The 27860-nt window shown below is 41.3% G+C and overlaps 1 protein-coding gene across 10 annotated transcripts in view; it reads right to left on the bottom strand.

Annotated features, from left to right (window-relative positions):
* The window catches only part of LOC135164638 (zinc finger homeobox protein 4), a 188883-nt gene that overhangs the window by 35493 nt on the left and 125530 nt on the right, over positions 1 to 27860 (bottom strand). For 9 of the 10 annotated variants that reach the window (XM_064125175.1, XM_064125176.1, XM_064125177.1 and 6 more), the window contains 2 exons: positions 25161 to 27851; positions 24569 to 24986 (listed from right to left, as the gene is read on the bottom strand). In XM_064125175.1, the coding sequence (XP_063981245.1) occupies positions 24569 to 24986; positions 25161 to 27851 (3109 nt within the window). Of the gene's footprint in view, positions 1 to 22180; positions 24987 to 25160; positions 27852 to 27860 lie in introns of those variants that run through there. The other variant, XM_064125183.1, reaches the window with a different exon arrangement.

The following is a 27860-nucleotide window of genomic DNA, read 5'->3' on the forward strand; positions in this document are numbered from 1 at the left end:
CCCCCCTCCTCCGCCCTCTACATCTTTTGTAGTCTCTGGGTGATAATTTTTAATCAGTGCGTCGTCTTCGCGGTCGAAATGCGACTTGGCTTTGTCAAGGCATCGCGCTGTGCTATTGACCGTTGTGGAGTGGGGCTGAGTGGTTGCTTTTGGCTTGAGGGCGGAAGGACAAAAGATCCCGGGAATAATTGGGGAGATGAGCAAAAAAACAATGAATGCATAATACGTTGACACATTTGCCCATTCCAAATTTTAAATAGAAGATTTTTAGCCATTAAAATCACTTATAATATATTTCGAGTTCAAAGCTTTAATTTCTTTCTCTATCGCTGGCAACGTTTTCCCGAGACTCCTCCACCACTCAATTTCAATAAATGCTGAATTAAAGAGGAAGGGAGAGAGAAAAAGTCCAATCAAGTGCGTCAGAGTACGTGAGCTTGATTGAATTTTTCCCGATACGTCCCTATTGGAATCGACGTTTGATTGGGTTTATCGATTGTTCATACCCATTGCAGGCTGACTGGCTGGCTGGCTTTTATATACACCCCCCCCCCGGTTGCGTGGGTGGAGGATAGTGCATATATACACGTGTGTTACGTGCAAAATGGCAGAGATATAGCAGCACAAACTGCCGGGCGATTGTCAGACGAGGCCTCTGTGTGTTATACATGTGCGTTGGGAGTCGCATTCCGGGGTCCATTCAGACGACTATCCACTGCTGTTGTCAGACATGCTCACAGACAGACAGTCAGACGCCCGAGGAGGCTTGTACTGACTCCAATCGGGTCAACTTTCGTGTCTTTATTCAATAGACGGGCAGAGGAATGAGTTGAATGCAATCACAATTTTTTTTTCTTCTAATCTCCCCGAAAAATGCTATTTCTTTAATAATTACACGATGAAGAAAATTTTCGATTTTTCAATCCAATTGGGTTTAGTACCACAGAGTTGACTTTCCAGATGCCCAGTAACCGCATCGATGCCGACACTCGCTCTCAACCTCCCACAACAACGTCCGGCAACATGTTTTTGCCCCCCGTCCCCCCGCCCTTCACCAAATGGTTTTTCTTCCCCTCATCTTCCCTCCTTTTCGCCACACTATGATCCTGTTTTAATCGGTCCTGCAGCTCATTTCTCCGTGAATCCATTGTCTCGTAGAATTAGACTCGCCCGAGCCGAAGGAGAGAAGTTTAACGAAAGAAAAAAAAATGCGAAACCAGAAACGGAAAGACAAAAATGAAGAAAGCTGGAGGCGGATAGAATGGAGCTACTGCTGGGGCTATCGTGCATACCGTAGTATTGAGGGTTTGAATCCCCCCCGTGTAACGTGATGACGCGACACTACTGAAGTTAAGTGGCGAAACGCGTGGACAAGAAACAACCGATGAAGCGAATGAAGAGAGTAAAAAACAATGAAACAGGAGAAAAAGAATGTCCAGATGTACATAAAAGAGTAACTGGGTTGGGTCGCACCGAAAACCGAGGCGGTTAAAACAAAGGGCTGTGGATGGAGGTGTGACGAAAGGATGTTTCTTCGGGGATTCACCTTTTGCTTCACTTTCCATCATTCAATCCCACTTCGTGCATTTTAAATCAATTCATCTTCGTGACTGGTCGTTTATTCTCGTTTGAACAATTATGACAGAATTTTTCAATTCATTCAAATCATTTTATGAGTATATTGCTTTGTATATTGAAAAAATTATACATTGAATATTACACTTAATCATTTAACGTCAGAATAATATATTATTCCAACTTATGTTTATTCTACCGATCGATAAAAAAATCCTATTAGATATGGCTGATTTGAGTCATGCAGTCATGAAACGAATATCGAAGTGTGGGGGCAACGAAAAAGGGGGAAAATTATTCTTCAGCTTGATTGGACCCTCAAGGGACTCTATCCTACTTTGAAGCAATATCAATGGCTTATCACTAATACAATATTGCGTTCAATGCACGATGATTGCCGTAGACCCTTATAACTCAATGGAGGGATAGAAAAAAAAAGGAGTAAGACGAAGCCAAGGAAGGGGAGGAGGAGTGGGTGGAATGAAGACGGTCATTACAGTTCTCGATTGTCGCACCGTACGTAATCGGGTGAATAAAATAGCAAATAGGGAAAATAACAGAATAAAAAAAAAGGAGAGAACATCGTTATTGTTATATCAGGCAATCAATGTTAATTATGCAACGATAGATGGGAAACAATTTGTTTGTGTCACCGACGTTGTCATGACAATTGTGATAAGTTAATGATCGGCCGGGTAATGAGTTGCTCTGATTTTAACGATTGGAAAAAAAGAAAAAAAATATTGACAGGGAATGCGCATTCACTCACTTGGAAATACTATCGTGTCTCATCTGTCCCATAATTTTTTTTATTTACCTGTATGAGTTATATTTGCGCTTTAAGGAAACACATTTTCTGCACTTTTTGTCTAGTGAGGTTAAATTACTGGGGATGGGGAGAGTTTGAAATGAGCTGACTCTAATGGATAAAATTGAAGAGTAATCGATTGATAATAATTTTCATTTTTTCCATAATAAATACTAAAAGTCTCGGTGATAATTGTCGGCATACAATATTATGTGAATGATTTTATCCAAAATTTTTTCTCATAGACTTTTTTCTTCCAAACTTGTGTTGAAATAAAGTGTACTATTTATTTGACAATGAAACAATTTTTTGTGCATTCTATATAGTAAATTAAAATGGCCAGGAATAGTTTGGAATGAGACACGAAGGCGACCACTGAAAGAGTCATTTTTGGTCTGTAATGGGATATTTGAAAACGTGTAATAACTAGTGCAAGAGGGGAAGAAAAAAAGTTTAAAGGGAAAATAGCAAAATATAAATTTTTTACATGACAGCAGGACGTTATAAAGGCCTTGACGTTTAGAATGGACGTTTACACGCGCCTTATCCTTCTGTAAGGTGGGTAGCGAGGGTGTATGGGGGGGTAGCAAGACTAACGGTAAAGGAGAAATGAAAAATAAGAAGGGGCCAGAAGAGCGCGGGGAGATGGGGTGAATAAGAGCTAGAAGGATGGGAAAAAAAAAGTAATGGAAATAAATCCGCGGATGGAGGACTTGCATGCCAAACGGCCGTTTTTAAAACACCACCGGAAAAATAAGAAAAACTCATCAAGTACGATTGCCGACGATGGTGGTTTCTCAGGTGTTCTTTATCTATTTCTACTCGCTTTATGATTCTGTTTCGTGGCTCCTGCGGCTGTATACTTGTTGGCAGTAAAATTTGTCGAAAGTTTATTGAGACGACCTTTAATACTATCTGGATTGCCGGAAATCCAGGCAAATAATTTATCCCAAAATTATTCTGATATTTAATTTAGCCATCTCCTGTATCAATGGGGCGGGACTCATAGCCTTCCAACAGCCAAACCAATCACTCCTCCCTTTAAGCCCTCAATTTCAATGCTTTATTAGAGTTGGTAACTAGTGGCACGTACGAGCCCTTTGAAGAAAACGGAAGAAGAAATTAAAGTCCATTGAAAATGTGCTCCCCGAAGCGCGCCCACGTATACTATAGACTATAGAGGTTATGTACATATGACGGGAGTTAAATAGTTTCCCAGAGGCACATGAAGCTAGTTGGCTTTTTGGTTCACCTTTCTTTTCTTACGTCCGGGGGAAAACTGTAAAAACAACTTTCATGAGCGAAACGGTTTCCAAGCCAGAGCGTACGTGTACAGAAGACAGCGGTAGAAAGGGGTGGAATTGCGGAGGGGCTTGGGAGGGTAGTTGAGGATGAAGGTTCTTCCAGGTAATACACCGGGAGTGAGTGAACACACTGGGGCACGAGCTGTGTGGTACGAACTAATTTCAAATTCATTCCCCTGCCCGGGTCGTCCAGCTCGCTCGCTCGTAGAAAAATCTCATTTTCTTTGCCCTAAGGGTCCCTCCGCAGCCACTCTGAAACGCTCCGCAGGAGCAATACAGGGGTGAGGGTGTATGTATGAAGCCACATACACTGGTGGTCCGTTACACATACGCCAATGCGCGTATGTGGAGCTCGGCGCGAACCCCGGCCAATATTTGCCTAAGGAAATTCAGAAAAGTTTACACACGAGCTCGAAAGAGCCTCTTGCTACTTGCCCAGGGTTTCCACAGTCAATTTTCCCTTCCAACCATCTCGCTTGGCTCTTTCTGCGAGGGGATACTGTCACTCGCTCCTCCATATATACTTTTCAGCTCCAACTTCTTAATAATATTCATCCATTACGTCTTTTGTCGGGGGAACATTTAGGGGATTTCAGGAGGAGTTGTCATACCGGGCAGTCTATTTTATCCTAGGAAAACCCAAGTTTTTACTTTCAATCAATAAATTAGAAATCTTTGGTAAATTTAGCATGGTAATCTCTTTGTTGTTTAACTCCAGTACTGGGAAAGAGAAATTAATCGGAAAAAAGTGAACTTTTACAGGTAATTTTTTAATTTAAAAAATTGTTGAAAAGACCTCGAAATTACAGAGCCAAGAGGAAGGGTGTAAATTGGCACTTTTGCGCAGAAGTAACTTATACATGGTGAGTAGCGATGGGGGTAGAAGGCGGGATTACACCCTCATCCGGTCCACGACCGCCTTTCCCAGGGGGTTGAAGGTCCGGCAACGCCTCCAAGTATGTAGTAACCACTCCCTTTTCTAAATGACACACATCCCCACACGTGCTGATCCACAATTTCCACCCTCTTTATTCATCCGAATAATTCCATCGAACCTCAGTCCGGATAAACAAATGTGTGGTACAGTGCGATAAAAAAAAATGAAATACGAGTGAGACAAGGAGACAAGAATTTTGTTCATCCGAAAGGCTTTTCTACTGACGGAAAGAGCGGAAAATCCGAATACGTGGGGCGAGGATTCTCAGCTATTTGAATAGGATCGATTCCCAATAAATAAGGATTCTCGTGATAATGGCGCCCAGCGAGAGGGTCTCAACAGACGACCTACCAATGTCAGTGAAAGAACCAGAAGGGGCTCTCCTTTCCCCATTTCTGAGAGATAACGAGACACCTACACCTCTTCGTCTAGCTCCTTATTTTTTTTTCTGAAATCGGTAAAAAACGCTTTCTCGTTTCCCGAAAGTAAAATCGATATAAAAACCCACCCTTCGGCAATACGTTCTGCGTATATCGCGTGAGGGGTTTGACTGTAAAAAAAAAACGTTACGGAAGGGGGAAAAAGATTCGAATAAGACTAGGCGCATGCAGTGTTGATTTACTTATGAAAAATAGAGAGAGTTGGTAAATGAAAAGAGATTATAGGCAAATATTTTTTTTACCCTACTTGCCCTCATGAGGTGTTGAGGTATTTGAAATGTAACGACTACTGGAATTATCCTATTGTCTTTTGCCTTCTTCAACTCTCAAAAGGCATTCCATTTTGATACACAGACTCCGAGAGGGGCTTACACGTGGTCGTATTGCGTGGCATACATGCATAATCTGGGAATAAAATTATTTATACACCACTACAAGTTTGTCCTCTTGTGGTGCACAATTGCATGCAACCATTTGAAAATATGTGTATCTCATTTCGCTGGTATTTTGGACCCTGGACGAGCGACTGTGGATGAGGTAGAAAAAGGAATGAAGTGTGCCTTGTGTTCTCGTTGGAGTGCAATGTTGTGGATAAACGGGGGAAGGGGGAGAAAGAAGTTATTTGGTGCCCCGTCTGCTTGACGAGATCTTGTCCCTCCTATATGTCTCGGGCATCTCTCTGTCTATCTCAAACTTGTCCGGAGTCATTCGTTCTTCTTCTTTTCTGTTATTTCACCGCGCCGCAAATTCTACCTCTGTGTTTGCCTCGTTCCATTCGGTTTCAGTATGCAGACGAATCGCTGTCCACGCACTCTGAGGAATGCCAAAATTGTTTTTACCTGTTTATTCATTTATTTACTCGTTTCATTAAATTGACGAGGCTTATGCTTTTTTACGTAATTCGAGAAATTTTCAAATATTATCTTATTTGTCGGGCTTTAATTTTTTTACTTTTTAACGTACTTGTCCGAATTCTCCAATGGATTCCGATCATGAAATATGATTTAAATATTTTCTTATACTGATATCAATTAACGAGAAACTTTTTACTTTCAATTGTCATTTTTATTTTTCTTCTCAAAAATTTGGAGATATGTTAAGCGACTGGAAAAAAGAATAGAGAAGCAAGGGTGAGCCTCAAGGGGACTTGCACTCGCGGCCGTGCATGGATACGTGATCGGAATTAACCCTCGTCAGTGGCCGTTCTTCTCCCCAGAAAAAAAAGGTAAAATGAAGAGAAAAAGAAATGTTAAAGAGAAATAAAAAAGAAGTTTTAAATTTCCTGAGCTATCTCGAAGGGTGGCTCCTTTGATCGGGAATGTCATTAGACCTCGCTTCTTATGGAGCTCACCGCAATTGGGACTTACGCGCTCTTTCTCCTCCATATCTCCCTCCCCCGTGTCTCTTTCATTTCAACAAGAGCGGAATCCGAAATTCCGCGCACAGTTAAAACCAGAGAAAACGTGCGGTATACGTGAGTGACCGAGCTTCGTATTGGCCATGTCGTTTCTCGGTATTTTTCGATAAATTTATAACTCAATTACGCGAATAAAATTCCCCTGTCCACCCTCTGGGTACCTAATGTCCATTAATTTTTCTTTCCATCCAATCATGCGGGACGCGCATTTATCATGCGTTAGATTCGTTCTTTTCGTTTTATTTTTGCCCTGTCAATGGACGCTCGATGGGGGTAGCCCTTAACGACCCTGTGTCGATACATGAGAGAGTATAAAAAAGAGAAATCAGGAGAAGGGGGAATAGGATATTTCGTACTATCGATTCCTAATGTCGTCACACACCCCAACGTAAATTATCATTCTCAATGCGGCTCAAAAGCAGAAAAAAAGAGAGTGGAAAAAATTGTGAGTCATCGGGTGGGTACAGTCTGCTGCGAGGGCAATTCTGCCTGTTGGCTATTGGTGATTTCAAAAATAACCTATGTACATTCATTGGTGCTGTATTTTTATGAATTTTTCATTCAATAAATGAATAATTTTTCATCTGTTAATGCAAAAAAATGTGAAAAATTGTCAAATTTCATTGACAATTCAATGGGAAAAAGTCAATAGGCAGTGAATAAAAAATATTAACAATAAAAGCTAAACCTCAACGAAAATGCGAGGGACGGTTGGAAATAATACTGCACCCTCGAGGCAACCGAACATAACGCGTACCAACTAGCCATACCGAATACCGAGCAGGCATTACCTGATTGTCTTAAGAGAATCAAGTCCCCGTACAGGCAGCCTGGTGCTGTTTGTGAGAAGGCGCGCGGTAAATTGCCCGGTCGGGAATTACTGATAAACGCGAGACTGTCTCAAGTCACGGAGCTTGTGCCAACATATACATTTGAGGGTAAGAGCAATATCACGTAGGATCGTGGCTTCAATTTTCTGATGTTTCCATTTCTCGCCCATTCCGATGGAAAATTATTTCCCTTTTTCTTTTATCACTCCTGGGAAAACATTGACTCGAGTAAATTCAACGCTTTACCCCCAATATACATATAAAAATAATATACAGTACCACACCCTTTTTCCGCCTGTTGAGTGCTTGCATGTGTCAATTAGCATAATTTTGACGTTTAACCGGCATCAGATGATGTGTGATTGAGTAATTAACATCGGCAGTTGAACAAATTACACATGCATTTCTGTAAAGCACAGCTCCTCCTTTATTGCAAGTGAAAAAAAAAAAAATCATGGAAATGTTAAGTAGATATTGCCAGTAAGTGTGCGAAGATGGAAAGAGAATTTACCGGAGGGCACCTGTTCGCCCACCTCTTCTTCCTCCCCACCCCACCCTCTCTCACTCTCTCTCTCTCTCTGTCTTCTTCAGTTGACCCCTACCTCTGCCTTTCGTGTAATTAGAGGCGTGCATAATTAAGCCCCAGGTTGATTGTTGACACGAGGTGTTAGCGAGACATCGATGAGTGTCTTCGAGGGCGCATCTCAATTAGAGCCTTCACCAACTAGGCTTCCCACCCCTCTCATCATGTTTATTCGTTCTCTTGACGAGCTGTTAATGCGCCACAACGACAGCCTTCCCTCTCAATTCATTCGTTCATTAATAATTATTACCATCCAATTTACGTTGGTTCTCGTGTAAACGGAAATATTTTGTTGCGTCACAGATTAAATAAAAGGGAGGGTAATAACTCCAGTAAATTGGTGGTTGTCATATTTACAGAAAAATCTTGTAATAATGCCTTGATAGTGAATTTACGTTATTGTTAGTGAATTACTATCGGCAGTTATGAAGAATATCATTGAATTTGTGGAAAATACAAAGAGACCTTCATAATAGCTGAGAATGGAACTAAAAATTGCCCCCAGTGCAGCATTAATTGAATCAATGAGTACTCCATGAGATGAGAAAATCCATCTCATGGTACATCATATATGCCAGAAATGTTCGTGATGAATGTTTTAAAGCACCTTCTTTTCAATATTTATATTTGTCATTGATGGATTAGAGTGAATATCCCCTCGAAAATATTTCCCTATCAAAAGAGATCAATAACTTGGAAGTTTGTCTTTTTCATTCACCTTCATCCCAAGTGTAAAGGAAAAATTTTCCAGGGGTATGTTAAATTCGATGGGTTCAACAGCCGAATATCACTGCAAGAGAAAATCCGATCGATCACAAGAGCCCCTCCAATCATTTTTCATTCATTTGATTGACACCCGAATGAGAATACCTAATCTTTTGAAAATACCATGTGTGTCTCAAACAGATAAATTCAGCTCGGCACGTGTCCAAAGCCGAATCGACTATAAAAAAAAAAAGAAAAAATTATACGCTACCGGATTGAAGACATCTCCAACCGCAGGCCTGATATATACGCCAGACCATCCGTCTGCAATAATTTTATTACTCTCAATCTCCATAACCATTTAAATCCGAATCGCGCGTAAAGCCACGTCGAGAACAAATCAATCTGACAAAAAAAACTGTTATGAAAGAATGAAAGAATAGAAACAGTGTTATCTGCATTAGGATACCGAGAAAGAGACAAAGGGTAACAAGAACCAAGATAATCGAAACAAAAGTGCGAAGGAGTCCGGCGAATGGAGGCGAATGTTTACGACTCGCGCCCAGAGTTACCGACGCTACCAATCCACCTCCACTGTATTTGCCACCAAGATTCACCGCACCAGGCTCGATGAAGAAAAACAAGGATAAAAGACGGATATTTGCAATATACCCCGAGCAAAACGTGTAACAATGTGGCATCACGTCGTTGCTCATTCAACACATACGCAAAACTACATGTAACACCAAAAATATCCAGTAGTCCTCATCGTATTCATTTCTTCTCCCTCAGATGTTATAGTGACTAGCGTACACAACCCAGAGAAAGAGAGACCTTGGATTGTATCCTCATTGTCTGTTGGAACGAAAACGTGAAACGAGATAAAACCCAAAGGGGGTTGAGAGGAACAAGAGGAATAAGGATACGAGCTGGAATGAGAGTTTTGCAAACGAAGAGGCTCACCAACGTAAGAGCAAGAGCAGAAGTACTGACCGAAGGGGAAAGGGACACATATGTGCAGACGAGAGACCAACATAAACTGCCCGACTAACAACCCACACGTATGTATGTATACTTGCACTCGTCGTTCGGGGGAGAAAAGAGGGAATCAGAAGGGAAAAGGGACGTACACAGACACTATTAAGGTGCATACACTACTTTTTTCTTATTCTCTTATTTCATTGTTTTGTTTTTTTTTTTTTTTTTTTTTTTCTTCCGTTACTTTTATTCTTCTTTCCTCGCTTCGTATTCTTCTTGAGAGCACAGGAGGCCGTGGCATAGGGCTGTAAATTATAACTCCACAGCGTTCGAAAAGCCGAAGAGACTCTTTTTCGAGGAGAAGTCTCGAGGACTAACCTCAGACCAGACTCGTAAAAATATACGTTACTTGTTTTCTTTTACCAGTGAGTCTACCTCAACGCGTGTATTTGTTAGCCGCAGACATTTTGGAAGTCGTGCATGGTGAATTAACTTGAGGATGTTGTTGGAAAAAAGTTTGCCAATTGAATTTTCTCGGTTTCTTTGGAATTGAAATAATTGGAGATTGAATAATAAAGTTGTATTCCCTTGGATTGAAGGAAAAATGTTGATGTGTGCCTTCGGAGGTAGGTGTTGGACACAGCGGGATATATCGTTGGTGTGGGCGGCACCGGGAGAAGAAGCAGGCGCAGAGAATCCGAGAAAAACCAAAAAAATTTGATGAAAATAAAGGAACCCGGGAATCCTTGTGAATCCCTGACGCAGCCACTCGCGAGTCTTACACCCGGAATATCTGTAGCTATAGATACGGAAAGCAGAGCTCTCCCTCCCTCCGAACACCTACACGATCTGTGTGTGCGTGTGTGTGATGTTACGATTGCTGAGGAGAAAAGAGGGAATGGGAGAGTAGAACGCATGAGACTCAGCCATAACAATAAATAACTCTATTCCTTTCGTGTGTTACGCGCTTGTGGCCAGAGCTTTGCTATCACCAACATGCTCTAGGGAGGGAACGCTTTTTCAGCTAAGAGGTACATCCGAGGAACTAGCTATAAGAGGTGAGAATAGTTTCGTTGAATTTTAAACAACTCAAAAAACATAAGTTGATGTCTTAATAATGACCACTAGCGTTTTTACAATACAATAATTAGCTTGAATTTTGCCCGCTTGAGTGAAATGGGATTTGGACAATGGAACTTTATCAAGTATAGGTGTTGATGATAAAAGTGCATCAGGATGCTCACCATGGTTGAATAATATATATTCAATCGGAGTGACAGCGGTCGCTTTCAATTTGGAGGATCGATACAGCTCGAATCGATCGTGAGAGAAATAAAGTTGAATGATGCCACAGCCGTGTAAGGATATAACTAGAGTGAAAAGTATACAGTCAGATGGCGAGAACTAGGTGGTCGTCGAGATGTTTTTTGCCTTTGGTTGGCCGATGGTGGGGTAGACTCGCGAGGTATGGACGAAGGGAATTGGAAAAGGGCTGCCGGGAATGGTAGAGTTGGATGAAAAAGGAGCATCAGGGACACGGCAATAACCTGGTGTGCACGAGAGCGGCCCAGAATGTTTGAGACCCCAGACAGCTTGGAGTCTGTCCTGCCAGTGATTCAAAGCCCACTCGAAATCATATGGAATGCCTGACTATTTCTTTTGAATATTAGTTGAAGAATTTGAGTATGGGAGACCGGGGTAAAATGACATTTCTCCAAATAAATTGAAAAAAAAATTACATTAAAAGAAAATTAAATAACTCTCGAAGAACTTGATACACTATCTTAACAGACCATGTGGCAGTTTTTCCCTACATCCGAAGCATTTTAATAATTTTGTGGTACATTTGGGTGGATGAAGGACTGGCTGGGTATCGTAAAAACCTTAACATGATTTTAATATTTGCCATTTCCACATTCTAGCCAACAACAATGTTGGGGAAGTTTAGACGACTGGGTTAACGGTTGGAAATACTCATCTCGTTGGAGTGCGTGATTATCGCTCGAGTGTGCAGACTACCTTTGGGGAATGCGAGAGAGTGCAATGAAAGAGGCGGTTACGAGTCATGGAAACAACAGGCCAAACGTTATATACCGCTTAACACTTTTTTCTTCGTTTTTATTATCGAAGGCACGAGGTGTTGGGACGAGATGCCTTAGTAGGAACCAATATAGCCTCGCCTTTGGGTTTCTTTTTAGTATTCTCTTATTCTCGAAAAAAATAAAAAATAAAAAACCACCAAAGTTGTTTTTTTAGTCGTTGTGTGTGTATACGTACACACGCTACACTTATTTTAACTGCATACACGCCTACATCTATATGCATTTAAAATATAGCGCAGTTGGGTCCTAGTTTATGAAGGGTCGGGTCACGGGCACGGGGTTAGCCCCGAGGTAGAGAGTACACGCGAGACGGAGAGACGCTGGTGAATGCTTTAGAGAGAGAGAGAGAGAGAGAGAGCAGCTTTGAAAATCTGTAGTGGTATTCATGCGATATGAGCGTGGATGCTGACTCTGTCCATTTTGTTGGGGCACATGACCCACTGGCTTTACCCTACCTCATCTCAAAACGGCCCTGGAGGCGCGCGTTTAACAAGACTCCAGTTAATGTGAGTCATAGATCATTCGACCGCGTGTACTAAACGTTGGAAATATAAATAAGTATAAACACCACGTAAATCAACGTGATTAGGTGGTTGAGGGTGGGGGGTAGCAGATGAATTCATAGGTATTAAAAATTTTTTGTCAAGTTGAAGGAATAAAAAAATGTTCTTGCTGCACAATGGTTTTCTCAAAAACTTCATTTATATATTAATTGAAAGGAAAATGAATAGGGCAAATTGTCAAGAATTACTAAATGAAGAGTAGAATCGAGACTATATGGAGAGGATCCATCAAGATTGGTCCTGATGGTTGACTCGAGCTCAACGGGGCGGCTGTCCGCTCGTCCCTCTCAAAAAAAGGGAGGAATACACAGGATGGAGACAGTTATAAAAACTGGATCCATCCACGTCGTGAGTTTCTTCTGCTCTCGTATAATGAGGACAAACCTTTTAATCTCGCTTGATTATTATTTCGTCGGGGAGGGACACGAAAAAAAGCCACTACAAGGTCGAATTTTACCTGAAAGTGGCACTGACAGGGCGTGACGGGATTTTTCCATTATTTTAAATGTTTTTTTCTCCCCGTTTTTTCTTCTTCATTCTTAATCCCTTTAATCAATGCACATAATCAAATGTGTCCGCCCCCGGTACACTCGACACCCGCGCGAACAGTGTCATCCCTTTTTGGGAACACGATAGTAGTGCGTGTAATTTAATTCCTCGAAAGGAGGGAAAAAAATATTGGAGTAAAATCCCCTGTCTTCGTCGTCTTCTCAGTTGGGCTCTAATCACATGATTTTCAACATGAATTCTTTGTTATTTTCACCGAAGCGAGATGACGAAGGGACATATACGAGAGGCCCATTGTCATTTATGTTTCCGTCTCTCGGGGGTGTGCACTCATAATGGGAGGAGAGAATCAGACAGTGGTGGAGGGAACGGATGGTTGAGGATAGAGGGGAAATAAAAAGAAACGAAAAGAGGGATAAAAGACGTTCGCCACCCAGCCAGGTGTGCGAGGCGAGGATTTACAGGACGTTACAGCATCCAAGAATCTTCCTCCTCTCTTCCTCGTGTATCGTTGTGTATGTTTGCTTGGTAACGTCGTTGCAACCCCGGGGAACAATGGACCAAAAGGTGTAGCTCATTCTCTTCTTTGCACTACTCTCGCCTTCGGGACACTATAAGAATTTTATCGTTCGTTCACGAATAAGAAACGAGAGATTACGATCTATAAGATTTTTTATAACCTTCTTTTTCGGGGATTCAATGGCTCCCTGATTTTTTTGGTTAATAAATTTATTATTAACCTGAGAAATAGCTTGATTTTTTTTTAATTGGCGTTTTTCTCATTATTTAAGCGTATTTATTATTTCGAATTTTAATTTCACGTAAAAATAACGAACCGTGCCGGAAGAATTTCTCCTTAAAAAAAAAAAATATATATATATATAATAGGGGCGTGAAAATTCCTACAATACATTATTTTTATTTTACAAAAATTTGAGTTAAACTTTTTCAATAATATACATTACAATTTACGATGAGCGGGCCCACAAAAAAAAGAAAAATAATCGCGTGAAAAAGGCCAACAGTTGAATACAGACTGACAGGGTCAAGAGGTTAATGTATCATCCATCCGCAAACTGGACGTCGACACGAGTCCCTAACACATGGATGCTTAAAATGCTAGTCGTATATGTGTGGAAAGAATCATCAGAGCGTGCGGTCCAGAGCGCGTCAAGAGAGAATCCATATCCCTCCTCTACTCGGCCAACACCAGTGCAACCGAGAGAGAGAGAGAGAGAGAGCGATATAAATCGAGATAGTCTAACTATATCTATATATATGTATATATATATACAAAGCTCACTTTGCGAGCGCACTCAGTTGTACTGAGAGTCAGTGTTGGATCTCGCTTACGCGAGAACCAATCCCGGGTACTTGCGCTTCCTTCCTACCCGAGAATCGCGACCACCTCTTTCCAGGGGCGTAACCAGCGCGTACACACTACATCTTGCACATCTCTTTGTCACTCCCCCACATCCCTCCCCATGAAAAAGAGTCAACGACGTGACCATGTGTGAGCAAAAGTATTTTTCTTACCCAGCTTTTCCACCGAAAAATTTTATCGCCCTTGGTATACGCACTCGCGCATTGACCGCACTTACATCTCCAAACAATAAATCACACCGATATTTATTACCCACCACTAGAGCCACGTTGACGTACTTGGCTTCCACGGATACAAAACTCGTTTGAAATGGCGAGACTAAATAAAATAACATTAATAAAATTAAATTTCTCAAGGGGGTGAAACGGAATCGAAACATATAAATTAATTTAATATTCGATTGATTTATGATTCGGGTTTATTCTCTATTTTTCAGACATTGAACTTCTATATATTGAGTGAATACTATGATGACAAAATAAAAAAGGATATTAATTGAAAAATTATGGACAACGGAGAAAACAAAGGCAATATCTAAAATATCTCTTTGTTTTTATTATTAATTTCTCGGCAGAGGAGAAATTTGATAAACTAATAAATTATCCCCATTCTATAAAAATTTTTTGTTTCCTACACACTGAAAAATTGAAGTATATGACTCCCTCTCATCGTACCTCCTGAAATGCCTTCCACCTCTACTATTTTTCGGCCACCTCCCTCAGCCAAATTCTCGCATACAATGCAGCGATTTCGAGACGAACGCCTCTCTCAGTTCGAAGGCAACACGTATCGTATAATATAAGTGAGTGAGAGAGTAAAGTATTCTGAGCGGAGGGTGACGCTTGGCAGATTTACGGTCGGCTCGCCACGCAGACGAGCGAGCGTTCGTCCCTTTCGCGGATTCCCCGGCATCCACCGATATTATTAGCGATCGCGTCCTCTTTTTGATCCGCTGACTCTTCTCAAGGTGGACATCGTCTCAAACGTATATCTCAAACCGCCCCGCATCTCTTGAATTTATTTTCCCCCTACCCTTCCTTATTTTTTATTGTTCCAATGGAATGCGCATAATGTTGGATAGAAGGCGGCAGCCAGGAATCCCATTCCAATCTCTCTATTTTTCTTCCATTCTTACCTCCTTTATCATTCATTATATCAATAAAAACCATTAATTATTAAACCAGCACAAAACATAATTCACATTTCACCGATTAAAGTTCTGTAAAAATGCACGTTAAGAAATAAATATAAATAGGAAATTGAGGAATACCTTGCTTTGCGAGACTTCTAATGCCCTTATAAAATTCTTAGACTCTCGCAATTCTTTGCATGTCAAGCCCTATTGACTATTCAGTTGGCGATATCTTAAACCCCAGCATTCTAATGTCTACGAGCCATAAAGCATCAACGAGCCGTCCCTCCCCCTCCGAAGGGCATCAATCGTGGCATGCTAGCGCGTGAAACCTACACCCTGTGTCCTTCTTTTCGTGCTATGCACTACCGAGATTACAGCGCAAGAGGGGTCTCGCCAGTAGATCCGTAATAACCCTCCTCACTCCCTTTGAATATTCCAACTGGCATTTTCAACCCCATATCCATTCACATTCTTAACAATTCGTTCCTAACTACCACCCAGTGCCAGTACCTTAATTCTGGCGTTCATACAAACCTCTTGGATAATTCCCTACTACTATCACCGCCACCTATTGTCTATTAAAGCCATGCTAGATAATCGAGCGCCTTTTTCATCTGCTGACAGAGGGGGATCTACAATCCCTTGAAAAATTCTAGTGCACAACTTTCACAGCAATATGGGGAAAAAGAAAAACATTTTCCAGAATTATATAATTTTTCCAAAAACAAAATCTCTAATATTCCAGGAGTATATTTCTAACAAATGCCTAAATATTCCCAATGCTATTTTCAAGCCCCACATTTCTATCATTTATTTTTCTTCACTCCTCCATTCTATCTTTCTCTTGTTTAATCGAGTGTATTCCGCCTTATCCGCCCCACCGCCATCTCCTTCCATCCCTCGTAACACACGCGATATACATATTCGTGTGCTTATGGGTTTGGTCTCAGCATAACGAGACCACTCGAGTCCCTCATGCGGAGCACCAATTTCCCTCGGAAAAACGGCGAGATAACAATTTTCTCCCTTCCTCGGAATGAAAAGGGGTTTGAGGGATGACTAGCGAAGTGGCCGGGCAGCCCTAGTGGAGGAAATATATCTCGGGAAGAATGTAAGGAGAAGGATTGCCGCACGAGCTCTTCTCGTTTCTCCTCCTAATAAGCTCACCGCAAGGATTCCAACCGTTAGTCATACATTTATATAGGGGATGTTGCTTCATTCCAGAATACGTCTTCTCGGCTTGAGGGAATCTCGAGGAGATACGAATCCACTTGGTCATTAATGTATGTCTGCCACTGCTGAGGGGGTGGAAATGGTGGACTCCAGAGGGGGGGGGGGGCGGGCGAATCAGATGAACATTGTGATGGTTTTCATTTAGGACTCAAGATGTTTTTGATGATGAATTTGTCTGGGAGAGAGTGGGGGTTATTATCTTGTAAAGATACGGAGAGATTGAGTATCGCTGGCGTGGAAAAATGAAATTCAATGGATTATGTTTGGTTCTAGCGCTCAATTTTTTTATTTGAATTTTCAAAATTGAGAATTTCTATAAAATGTATTTGTGATGGAAAAAAACTACAGGAAAATATTGAGGTAATAAAGAGAGTGCAATATCTCGAATGGTGCGCAAGGAATGCAGCAAAGCAAATAGACCTTTTCTGCTCTCCTGAGCGAATAGCTAATTATGCTTCTTGGGATTCTTGTTTCTGGTTAGTGACTGTATACGCGAATTGTAAGGTATCCAAATGCCGGCATGAAGCACTCTTCTTGCCCAGGGATTACAAGCTAATCCAAGCCTCTCGGAAGGAGGCCTCGTAGGAGGACACGAGCGTCCGCGGTCACCTCCTTCCCCGTTTCGACTGCAACTCCTCTCTCTCTCTCTCTCTTTCCACCACCATTTCTATTTTTTTCCACTTTCTCTCCCTCTGTCTCTCTCGTTCACTCTCTTCTGCATTGTGGCATCTCTCAACTCCTTTACCATCCACCGGGCAACTTCGGGGCCCCCATGCTGTATAATGGCGTTGTTTAATGTTTAATCATACCCGATCTTGAGCTTGGAGTATAATCAGAGTATAATTCAGACAACAACATCAACCAACGGACGCCGCCAACGCCAACTGCCTTGCCGATCTGCGTTCGCGCGAGCCCTGTTTTGCGGGATCAGGCACTTTCCTCAACTTCACTGTAACCCCTCCTCACCGCCCCCATTCACCATCAGTCCCGGGGCCCACGGCTGACGCTGTACGTGTACCTCTTTACTCGAGAGTATCCAACGGATTATTGTGCACTCGGTGCTTTATTCCCTACATGAGCATCATTTTCCAGGCGCCCAACCGTCACGTTTTTACCCTCGAAAATTAGTAAAAACATCCATAAGGAAATGGGCATTTTCCCATGTGTTTTAATTGAAGTTATTGGAACATTATTATTATTGCAAATTAGATTGGTTCATTGGTTGTGTACGAGATGTGACATTGAAAAATCAGCATCAGTGATACTCATTACAATGCCAAAGAAATTGCAAAGAATTTACTGAGCAATGTTCTTCTTGACTGATTCAAACCGTTAACCAATTCTCATTTTTCACTCCCTGAACGTCCGACTCGAAGAGATTCCGGGTGTAGCCTCGAGGGAGCCCTTCAGGTGAACACGAGGCATCAAGATGATGCTCCACGAAAGAGAGAAAAGTGCCGATGGTTCCGGTATCCACCCACCTAGCACTCCAAGACCTCTTGGTTTTGAAATTAAATCGATATTTTACGACACCGCGAAACTCATGTCAGGAGGGGGAAAAAAACGTTTTGCGAGCTATCTCGGACGCCATGGGAGTTCCCTACTCTCTCCAATACTGTGGCTTTTATTTTCTTTCATTTTTCAGTAATGTCAGGCTTTAACGTCACTTCAATTCCCAATAACAAGTGGAAAAAAAAAAAACAAATTGTATGAGAGAAAAAGAAAATGGGACGCCGGCGCATTCTGGGGGACGTAGTATCTGGTTTCACGCGTGGACTCACGGTAGCCGTCTCGACACCACGAAAAATTCAGCTGCATTAGAGGAGGGAAGGCGATCAAGTGGCCAGGGACGAGAGAGCCTATGCTTTTTGTCAATGTGACGGAATGTGACGGGGTGTTCCAGGAAGCTCGAGGTTCCCCGCATTTTTTAGTTTTATTTTATTCGCCTCCGAAGAGATTTGGCAAAGGCGACGATTGAACTGCCTCCGACTACACGAGAGTTCTGTATTCACTGTTTACCTATCTTTATCTCTATTGTTTCTATAATTTTTTATAATTACAGAATGTAAAAATTCATAATGCAATATAAATATTTCCTCCATCCATTGTGATGTTGGTGAATCATTCCAAGTGCTTGCAATGATATCTCCCTACATATAAAAACAGATATCATGCCCCCTCTATCCCCACATTTATTTTCCTTCCTATGAATAAAATTTCCGGGAAAAAATAGAAGATCGTAATGGGAAGTTCTGTGACATTGTCCTAATTTTTTTGCTCCCTTTTTTTTCTAGCGGGATTACAGTATCCAGTTGGTCCCCCTATTTTTCCACTTTTTTATCCGTCCGCTTCCCTCACCCCCGACCCGATATTTTTTTTTATCCAGCCAATATTTCTCCGTTTCGTGTGACTCACATAATGGCTTTTCTATACGCGACACAGCCTAATGATTTATACTCAACGGCTTTTATGTATTTCCAGTACAGCAGCATTACATTCTCTTTTTTTAGATTTCTCACCCCAAGAGAAAGGGGATTTCGGTTATACGGGGAGAGGAAATTTCACTCGGGGATGGAGGCCCTTAATACAGTGTCCTATTTGATTTCGGTGTATCACTAAGTACAACCTATATAATATAAATCGATATAATTAATAGGTTTGGCACGAGATCGGGTAACATATGGCCTTCGTCCTTTTTTCGTTTAATTTTTTTTTTATCCCGGGAATACAGAGGACTTCGCCGACACCTCAAACGAACGACCGCACCTCGGAGGGATTAGGCTTACAAAAGGACTCGGCGAGGTAAAGCAGAATGAGTAAAAAAAGAAAGATATTTTTAAAAAATAGACCAGAGGATTCTCCGACGTGCATGCTAATTCCCATCGCCGCGGCATTTCTCTCAGTGTCCCATTTTTTTCGGGTAGAATTTAATTTGGATACCACGAAAGATCAGATCTTCGTCGCTCCCTTTCAATCGTATCATCTCTCCTCTTTTTTCCCCTTCGACGATTCAAAAATCGAATTTAATTAATTCTCCGTTGTTTCGAGGCGGAATAAATATCGCCGGCCCTTTAGTCTGCGATAAATCGCTCGACACAATCGATAGGTAAATAATAGACTCTTGTCACATGTTTGATATTCGATAGAATGGCCTCCAACTCGACAAGTTATCATTTACATTTCCCCTTGTCATTGCCAGGGAGTCCAGCAATACAAACCACATTGGCAAAGTACATATACTGCATAAAGAAAAAGAAGATAATGAATGCCAGTGCTTTTACGAGTGTAGGACCATCTCTGGCACGCGAATCGCTCCTGTTACTATACTTAGCATAATTTCATCGAATCGCACATAATCGTCCAGCTAAAGGATAGAGAGTAGTAACAAAAGTACCGGCATTTTCGTGTCGCACACGCTTGTTCGGACGAGTACATTAACATAAGTTCTTCAAAAGTAGCGGGACTAAACGTATGGCCTGACACGTGGCTCTACCTAAAAGCCCTACACACGAGCCGAGAGGAAATAATAATAATCGAGTGAAGTAAAAGGGTTGTTAACAGATTCATTTCACATCGTAAATAAAACCCGGAATATTTTTCTCTTTATGTAAATAAAATGAACATTTTCAAGGGGTGTGTGTGTGTGTGTGTACACTGGTACTTTTTTTTCCGCTGTTGGGTTTTGAATTTTTCAGTCAACGTACGCGTGTTCTTGTGAATGGAGGATCTAGTTTCTACAAAGACGCTTGTACTAGTACCTTCAATTTTTTTTTTTTTTTATTCAAATATCGCAACCCTCTGAAAATATCTCCAACCCTCTAGGAATGCCAAATTGATATAATGGATATACGCGAGACGTGTGCCCTTATTCAACTATATATAAAAAAGTCAAGAGTGTATGAGCGAAATCGATTTTCAAATGTCGACAAAATATACACGAGCGCTTTTTCAGATTCAAATTTCCTCACGACGAGGTAACGATTGTAGGATTTTTATTATGAAAATGATGGCAGTCACCCTTCTGGAATTTTACATGGCAAATCACATGTACGAGGAGGGTTAGATTTTTTTTAGCACGGTTATGCCTTCAAGCCAGTCATCAAGAGAGTTTTCGGTGATACGTGTGCATATTGGTGTGCGTGTGAGGAGAATTTTCCAATCATCCTGAAGAATTTCGTTTCTCGGCGATCTCTGAACGAATATTTTCCATTTTTTCCCCTTTAATCTACTGCTCTATTTCTGAAGATTCATTTTACGCTCTGTGGGCTCAACCGCAGGAATTTCTTAACCATTGGTGAAGGTGAATTAATGGATACGTTAATTACTCCAGCACGACGAGGATGTGGTACTCGAAAAAGGAATGGATGGGTGGAAAGTCAGATAGGCGGAACTCAATTCGTGGTTGTTAATCAGTGGCTGTGCGACGTTATTACTTGAAGAAAAAAATGAGTAGACAATTAGAGAAGGACATTTGAGGGAGGCTGATGGAGCTTCTTTCAGTTTCAAGTTAGTTCCAAGAAGACCAAGAGAGGTAGCGCGAAGTGACTTCAACTGGCGAGAAGGGGGGTTAATAACGGTTGTTGGTACGAAGCTGGTAAATTGTCATGGCTTTTTTTTATCCTCAGTTTACTTGAAAAAGGCATTTCAATGACTCTTAGGGAGGGCATCGATACTGGTGGCGGGAGATTTTCAAGGCCACCAATGCAGTGAGGAAACACGGTAAAAATAGTTGGGGCAAAATTATTAAATAAATGGTCATATTGTGGAGGGAAATTCAATTTCACAATAGCAATTTTCGATTACTCTTTCAAGTAAAATAAGCCATGACTTGTAAAATCTTTGAGTATGAGTTTTCATCAGTTCAACTTAAAATTGATTAGAAACAATAATATGAATAAATGTTATAAATAAAGCATTTACCCGAACAATTTAATTAGGAGCCTCTCGCCTCTTCAATCCCACCTCCTTCAATGACGTTCACAAAGATTAAGGTCATTTGCATCAGTTAATTCAATTAAATATAGAATGAATAAAATAATAAAACCTACCCGTGTTTAGGTCACGAGGGTGTAACCACCTTAGTGCTTCCCTGTCGTATTTAATTTGGTGTCTGAGGCGTATTAATTTGTCACTCGAATCATGTGCCACGAGCCTGATAGACTCATCAATAAAACATTCTCTTATGAGAGACAAATTACCTGTGTATTTTTTTCACTTTATTTAATTCCACCATTTAATTTACAGGGAATCCAACAGCACTAGTGAACATCATTATACTGCATGCGTACATCGCACTTCCTTCATGATCAAATAAGAGAGGAAAATAAGGACGAAGAGGTGAGGAATTTCAGTTTAAAAAATTATATAAATAAAAAATAACAAAATTAAAATTAATCCTTCGATAGTATAGCTTTATTTTAGACTAGAACGGAAGAAAATAATATTAATATAATAATAACCATATAAAATAATAAACTATGTACACAGGAGTTATGGGACTGACATACATAACATCGTGAGTTGTATGTATATAGATATATATAAATGTAGTGTATATATATAGACTATATATATATGCTACACATATACATGTATACACGTGAGCGTACTGTCACTTACATGTTCAATCGTCGGTTTCTTCAATCGTCTCTAATGTTTATTTACTCATTTTATTCTCTCTCTCTCTCTCTCTCTTTCTCTCTCTCTCTTGCTCTCTCGATTATTCATGTTTTACTCTGATATCTCCCATGGTCTCAATGTTTGATGGTAAAAAATCAAGAAGCGTATCGCGACACCCTCGACAGCCACACACAAACCATTATGGAAGTTTAAAAAATAAAAGAAAAATCATAGTGACACAATGATCTTTCCTAAACGAAGAGAAAAAACGCAAAGGAAAATAATAAAACAGGGAGAGAAGCCCCAAGGCTTCTCGTGTTAGTTGGCGTGGGCAGCTGAGAGTGAGGCGATTCACATGAAGAGAAAAAAAAACTCATAAATAACTAACGCATAAAACAATAATGATAATTAATGGATGGGTCGTTTGGCGATTAATAGAAGACCATTAACCTTGATGTCATTCCCCGCATATTTCCAAATTTTTTGTCTCCTTATATTCATTTATCTCGTTTCGAATGGGCTTTTTTCAAGTTTTTTATGCAGTTCACATGAGGGCATTGTGGAGAGGTATTGCCACCCCCCTGTGGGCGTACATGAGTGGGCTTTTTCAATGAACAAAATGGAAGGGATGTGTATGTGTGATGTTGTTTGGTCTTGGTATATAAAAGGGGGACAGAATCGGGACCAATCGAGTGAAAGATAGGGCCCACTCCTACCTCCCTCCTTTTATCCACCAAGTTATATGAGACTAAAGGGCCGAGGTATTTACAGTGAATGCGACCGGTTGCTACGATAAAACAACCTCTGCGTGGACGCAGAAAGATGACACGGTGTCTTGGAATGGCTTCGTCGAGGGAAGGGAGGGAGTCCAGTGGACCGGTAATGTTGACAATGGAAAAGAAAGAGAGCGATGATGTAAATATATATATATATATATATATGTATCATCTCTCTCTATGTTCATATCTCTTGAGAAAGAGAGAGGGGGGGGGGCATCAAGTTGGGAAGGAGGGAAAAATCCTTTGCTACTTAGAAATTAAAAAGGCAATCTAGTCCGTTCTCCGTTTTTTTCATTTTCTCGGCTATACTATTTTTCTGTCATCGAAAGCAAACGTTTTCGTTTGTGTCTCTCATTCGGGTTAAATTAGTTTAATTAAAATCGAGATAATTACATCCTAATATAGTCTTTACTGTACAGTTTACGTGATGCGACATAATAATAATAATAATAATAATAATAATAATAATAATAATAATAATGAATAAACACGTCTATTTTTCTCGTATCTCCGGCAGCTGTGTTAAAGATCTTTACTCACTTAAAGATCTAATTTTATTTATAAAAGAAGAATTCTCATTCTTTCATTCTCATTCATGATTTTTTCGAGTGGTTTTTCTTACTTTGTATTTTATGTGTAGTGAAACCATTGTCACAGATCACTATTGTCGGTTATACTACATTTTCTTTTGTAAATCATTCAGTTATTTTCATTCAAAACCACGCGGTGGTTTTCAATCGCTTTTTTCTCCTAAAGTGGTGTCTCTTCCTTATTTCTACAAATAGTCATCTGATAGGAACTTTCAGTATTGCCTAACTCTGGATATATTATTCATCACTATAGTAAAATTATTAAATTTTATCTAATATAAACACGACAAGGTATCTTTTCAAACGGACCCCCTAGATTATCACACGGGCCCCCAAAAAAGATGATTATGCGACGTAAATGGTAAATATAAGGTAAAGGTAAAATTATGATATACAATATTGAAAAAAACGTGATCAACGAATAATTACGTGCACGAGACGAACAACTAAATACAAATGGAAAATAAATATATTTTTCCTGAAAGCTAACGCGTGCACACCACTCACTTGGTACAGACTCTCACACTCTCTCAAAATAAAAAGTGTTACATTCTGATTTAGCAGTTAATATATGGAGGAGCAGCCCATGTCAGCTCAGTCACTTTGATCTTTTTGTTTTAAATTAAGAATTTCTGATAATTTTTTGAGCATTAAAACGTTTCAAATATTCAGAAATCTGCACTAATTGCAGTTCTATGGATATTTCAGAAATATCGTTTTCAATGAAAAAATTGTGAAAATTCAAGAAGATATTTTCCTCAATTTTTTTCGTAATTATTAAAACTACGACCAATGAAAAATTAACGAATTTTCTTAGACAATTTAACAAGGGGCTTCATCAACAGCCACAATGACTGATTTGACGGGGGGGCATGTCCCATGTTCACTATAATCACATCGAGACCACGTGATGATTTCCTCATGTATATTATTTCAATAAATACAATAATAAAATTCATTACGAACGTTAAAGGAGTGGCATTGCGCGCGCAAGCGTTGTACAGGCGGTAAATATATTTTTTCTCATAATTTCTTTATCTCATTTTTTTACGAGTCTAAGAGGTCAGCCAGACACTCACCGGGGGTGGTGGTAGCCGTACTGGCTGTTGTTCCGTGCTGCTGTTGTGCCTGAAACATGGCCGTTGGATGAAGAAACAATGATCCATACATCATATTTTCATCATTCTGCGATTGGGTATTTGCTTGACCAGTAGTTGGATTTGTCATACTGCTTCCCGTACCACCAGGTAATATCGGTGCACCCGGTGTTGGTGGTACCAAACTACCCTCCTCGACAGCAACGCGCACAGACTCAATGTGTCGACGTGAAAAAACATGCTCCTGCAGTGGTGATTTAGGTGTATAACGTACTGAGCACAAGCGGCATTCATCAGGACCCGTTGGTCCACGATGGGGTTGTACGGCAGAGCCCTCCGCCGGGAGACCAGCTGCCAATCTCGCCTTCTTTTCCTTAGCCCTGGCATTCTGGAACCATACCTGCAACCGTCGTTTTTCGCCAATTAGTGCTCCACACTTCTTCTCTTTACTTGATCAACACACACACAACACACGTTTTAGTTTTAATTGTCTATGTGAAAAATAAAATGTTTTTTATGCTCTCTTTAAAAATTAGGTTTGTTTCAATGTAGCTGGCGTAGCACTGTTGCTCACCTGGACGACGCGCTTTGGTAGTCCAATCTCCCGGCCCAACATCTCGCACTCTGCCATCGTTGGTGTCTTGTAATCAGAGAACAGTGACTTCATCACTTTCACCTGAGTTGCTGACATCTGTGTTCTATACCTCTTGCCACCTGATGTATTACCACTTGTTGAATTGCCACTGCCAGCATTGCCACCCGATACCGACGTCATACCGGGTGTTGTTACAGTGCCACCGTGTCTTGAGCTCTGGGTACTGGAGGCAGGGCTTGCTGGACCACTCTCATCATCGAGGAACTCAGTTGTTTCGCTCATACTATCGTCATCACAAATACTTCGTTCGGAGAGATCTGTCAGTGGTCCACAGTCGCTGCCACCACGAAAGTGCTGGCTCAGGCTGTGCTGTTGTTCCTCCAGAAGATTAGACAAACTCCCCAGATTGAGTTTCACTGGCCGACTGAGATCCACTGGTTTACTGAGATCTAGAGGAGATTCGCCTGTACCACTGGCAACTTGACTACCCGAATTCTCCTGTTTACCATTGCTCGTATGAGCCTGGAGCTCGCTGATGTAACGCTTCATCGATTCTTCGTAGTACTTTTTTAAAGACGCCTCAACATCAGAGTTGAATGGAGGAAACAGTGGTGGCATCATGTTTGGCGTGCTTGGGTTCGATGGGGCTGATTCCATGGACAATTCCTCGTCTGGTATGTTATCGATATTGACTTCTCCACGTGCCACCTGATCAGCGTGTTTACTGCTTAAGTGAGATTCAAGGGCTGATTTGACTTTAAACAATGCAGGACAAAAGGGACACCGTTTGTTAATTACTTGGCTGTGAGCGCGAAACTGTCCTTTACGCTCGCGGGCTCTCGTATTCTGAAACCAAACCTGGACTACTCGTTTCTTCAAGCCCACCTCTCGCGCAATCGTCTCCAACATCTTTCTGGAGGGATTCGACTCGACCTGGTATTTCTGGTAAAGATAATCCAGTTGTTCAGGCAAAATGGTTGTTCTTAGCCGTTTGTCCTTGGGCTGCTCGCTGTGCTCAGAATTATTACGAGTTTCACTACCAGTATTTTCTTCAAAATCTTCAAACTTACGTTTCCGATCCTGCATCATAGCTATTAGTGGATGTGGTGGATCACCAGTGATGCCAGTACTAGCATTTAGTGCTTGTTGCTGGAGTATACCGAACGGTGAGTCGGGTGGATAAGCTGGTGGAAAAAGCGATGGATTCATGATATGTACCAGCTGATGTTCGCGCCACAGTTCGAATCTACCGAACATCAAGTTGCACTTGTCACACTGAAAACTTCCTTCTTTAGATTCAGATTGGGCTGGTGGAGCTGATTGAGGAGTCGATGGCAATTGACTAGGAAGGGATTGATGTATATGTGGTGGCGTTGAAGTGCTTAAAGGTCTTTGAAGCTGGTCAGTCAGGGCTGGAGTACTGGGATTATTTGGCACTGCGTTTGTCGTTGTTGTTGAACTACTGTTACTATCTTCAGAGCTCAAAACTGCAGCTACCTGAGCCGCTGCTGCCTGAGCCTGGGCACTCCTTTTTGCATCCTCCTCCTTAAAGCAATGGGTTTTTTGATGGCGTATGAGCTCGTAGTAACGCTGAAATACCAGAAGACACTTTTTGCATTGATAATTCAGCCCTGGAGTACGTTGAAATCGGCCTGAACCATCATCACCCTCCCGTCCACCTGGTGTTACTGGCTCCGCTGCTGGTTGATTTTCGTATACTTTACGTGCTTTTTGTCGAGCATTTTGAAACCACACTACTATCACTCGTGGTGATAAACCAAGGAGCTTACTCAAATATTCCAGATCATCATCTTTTGGGTATGCATTATTTTCGAAAAATTCCTGGAGAACTTTTATTTGGTAATCCGTGAATCTCGTTCGATTGGCACGTTTTCCAGAGCTACCACCCGATGAATTACTCCCATTGCTATTACCACCGAAAGAAAAATCAGTGGGACCACGACCTGGGCTCAAAGATCGTTGGGGTGTCAGGGCCATTGCAGCTATGGAACTGGGAACGACATTTCCAGCACCAGGATTAGGACTTGTAAAATTTTGTGGTGTCAATTTTGGTGGAAGCATTGGCGTTCCTAGATTATTCGAGGAGCCATGAGAGATATCATGATGAAGACCGGAAAAAACCGAGCTCATGCTCAATGCTGGTGAGTGGGGACGAGATTGCTGACCCCCAGAGCTCCCTGGTGAATGATGCGGTTCCTCCATCTGATGATGAGGAATCATTTGCTGGGATGGAATTGAGTCCATTGGTTCCTGCTTTATCTCAGCGGTTGTTGTCGCTGTCAGGGTGCTTGGTGGCGGGGATGATTGTTTATTTGGGCTTTTATCGTCAGAAGAACTTCCCCCTGAAGTGGAGGAGTTCAATGGCGTTACTTTTGCCTCACCAGTCTTTTCGTACTCCTCCAAATTGAGACTTGTACTTGGAGGATTATTGAAATTGTAAGGACTGTCTTTATTACGTTGACGTTCTTTGAACAGTGTATTTCTGAACCAGTGTTTGATGACTTTTGGAGGAAGACCGCTTTGTTTCGCCATATCGACAATTTGCTCCTCGCCAGGGGAATTGTTGATGTCAAAATGTGCACGAAGGATTTTCAGCTGATCATCGGTTATTCTGGTACGGGCACGTTTCTGGGATGCCGCTGCACTTGCCTGAACAAA

This window comes from Diachasmimorpha longicaudata, chromosome 7 (assembly GCF_034640455.1).
Source record: "Diachasmimorpha longicaudata isolate KC_UGA_2023 chromosome 7, iyDiaLong2, whole genome shotgun sequence".
NCBI classification, from domain to species: domain Eukaryota; kingdom Metazoa; phylum Arthropoda; class Insecta; order Hymenoptera; family Braconidae; genus Diachasmimorpha; species Diachasmimorpha longicaudata.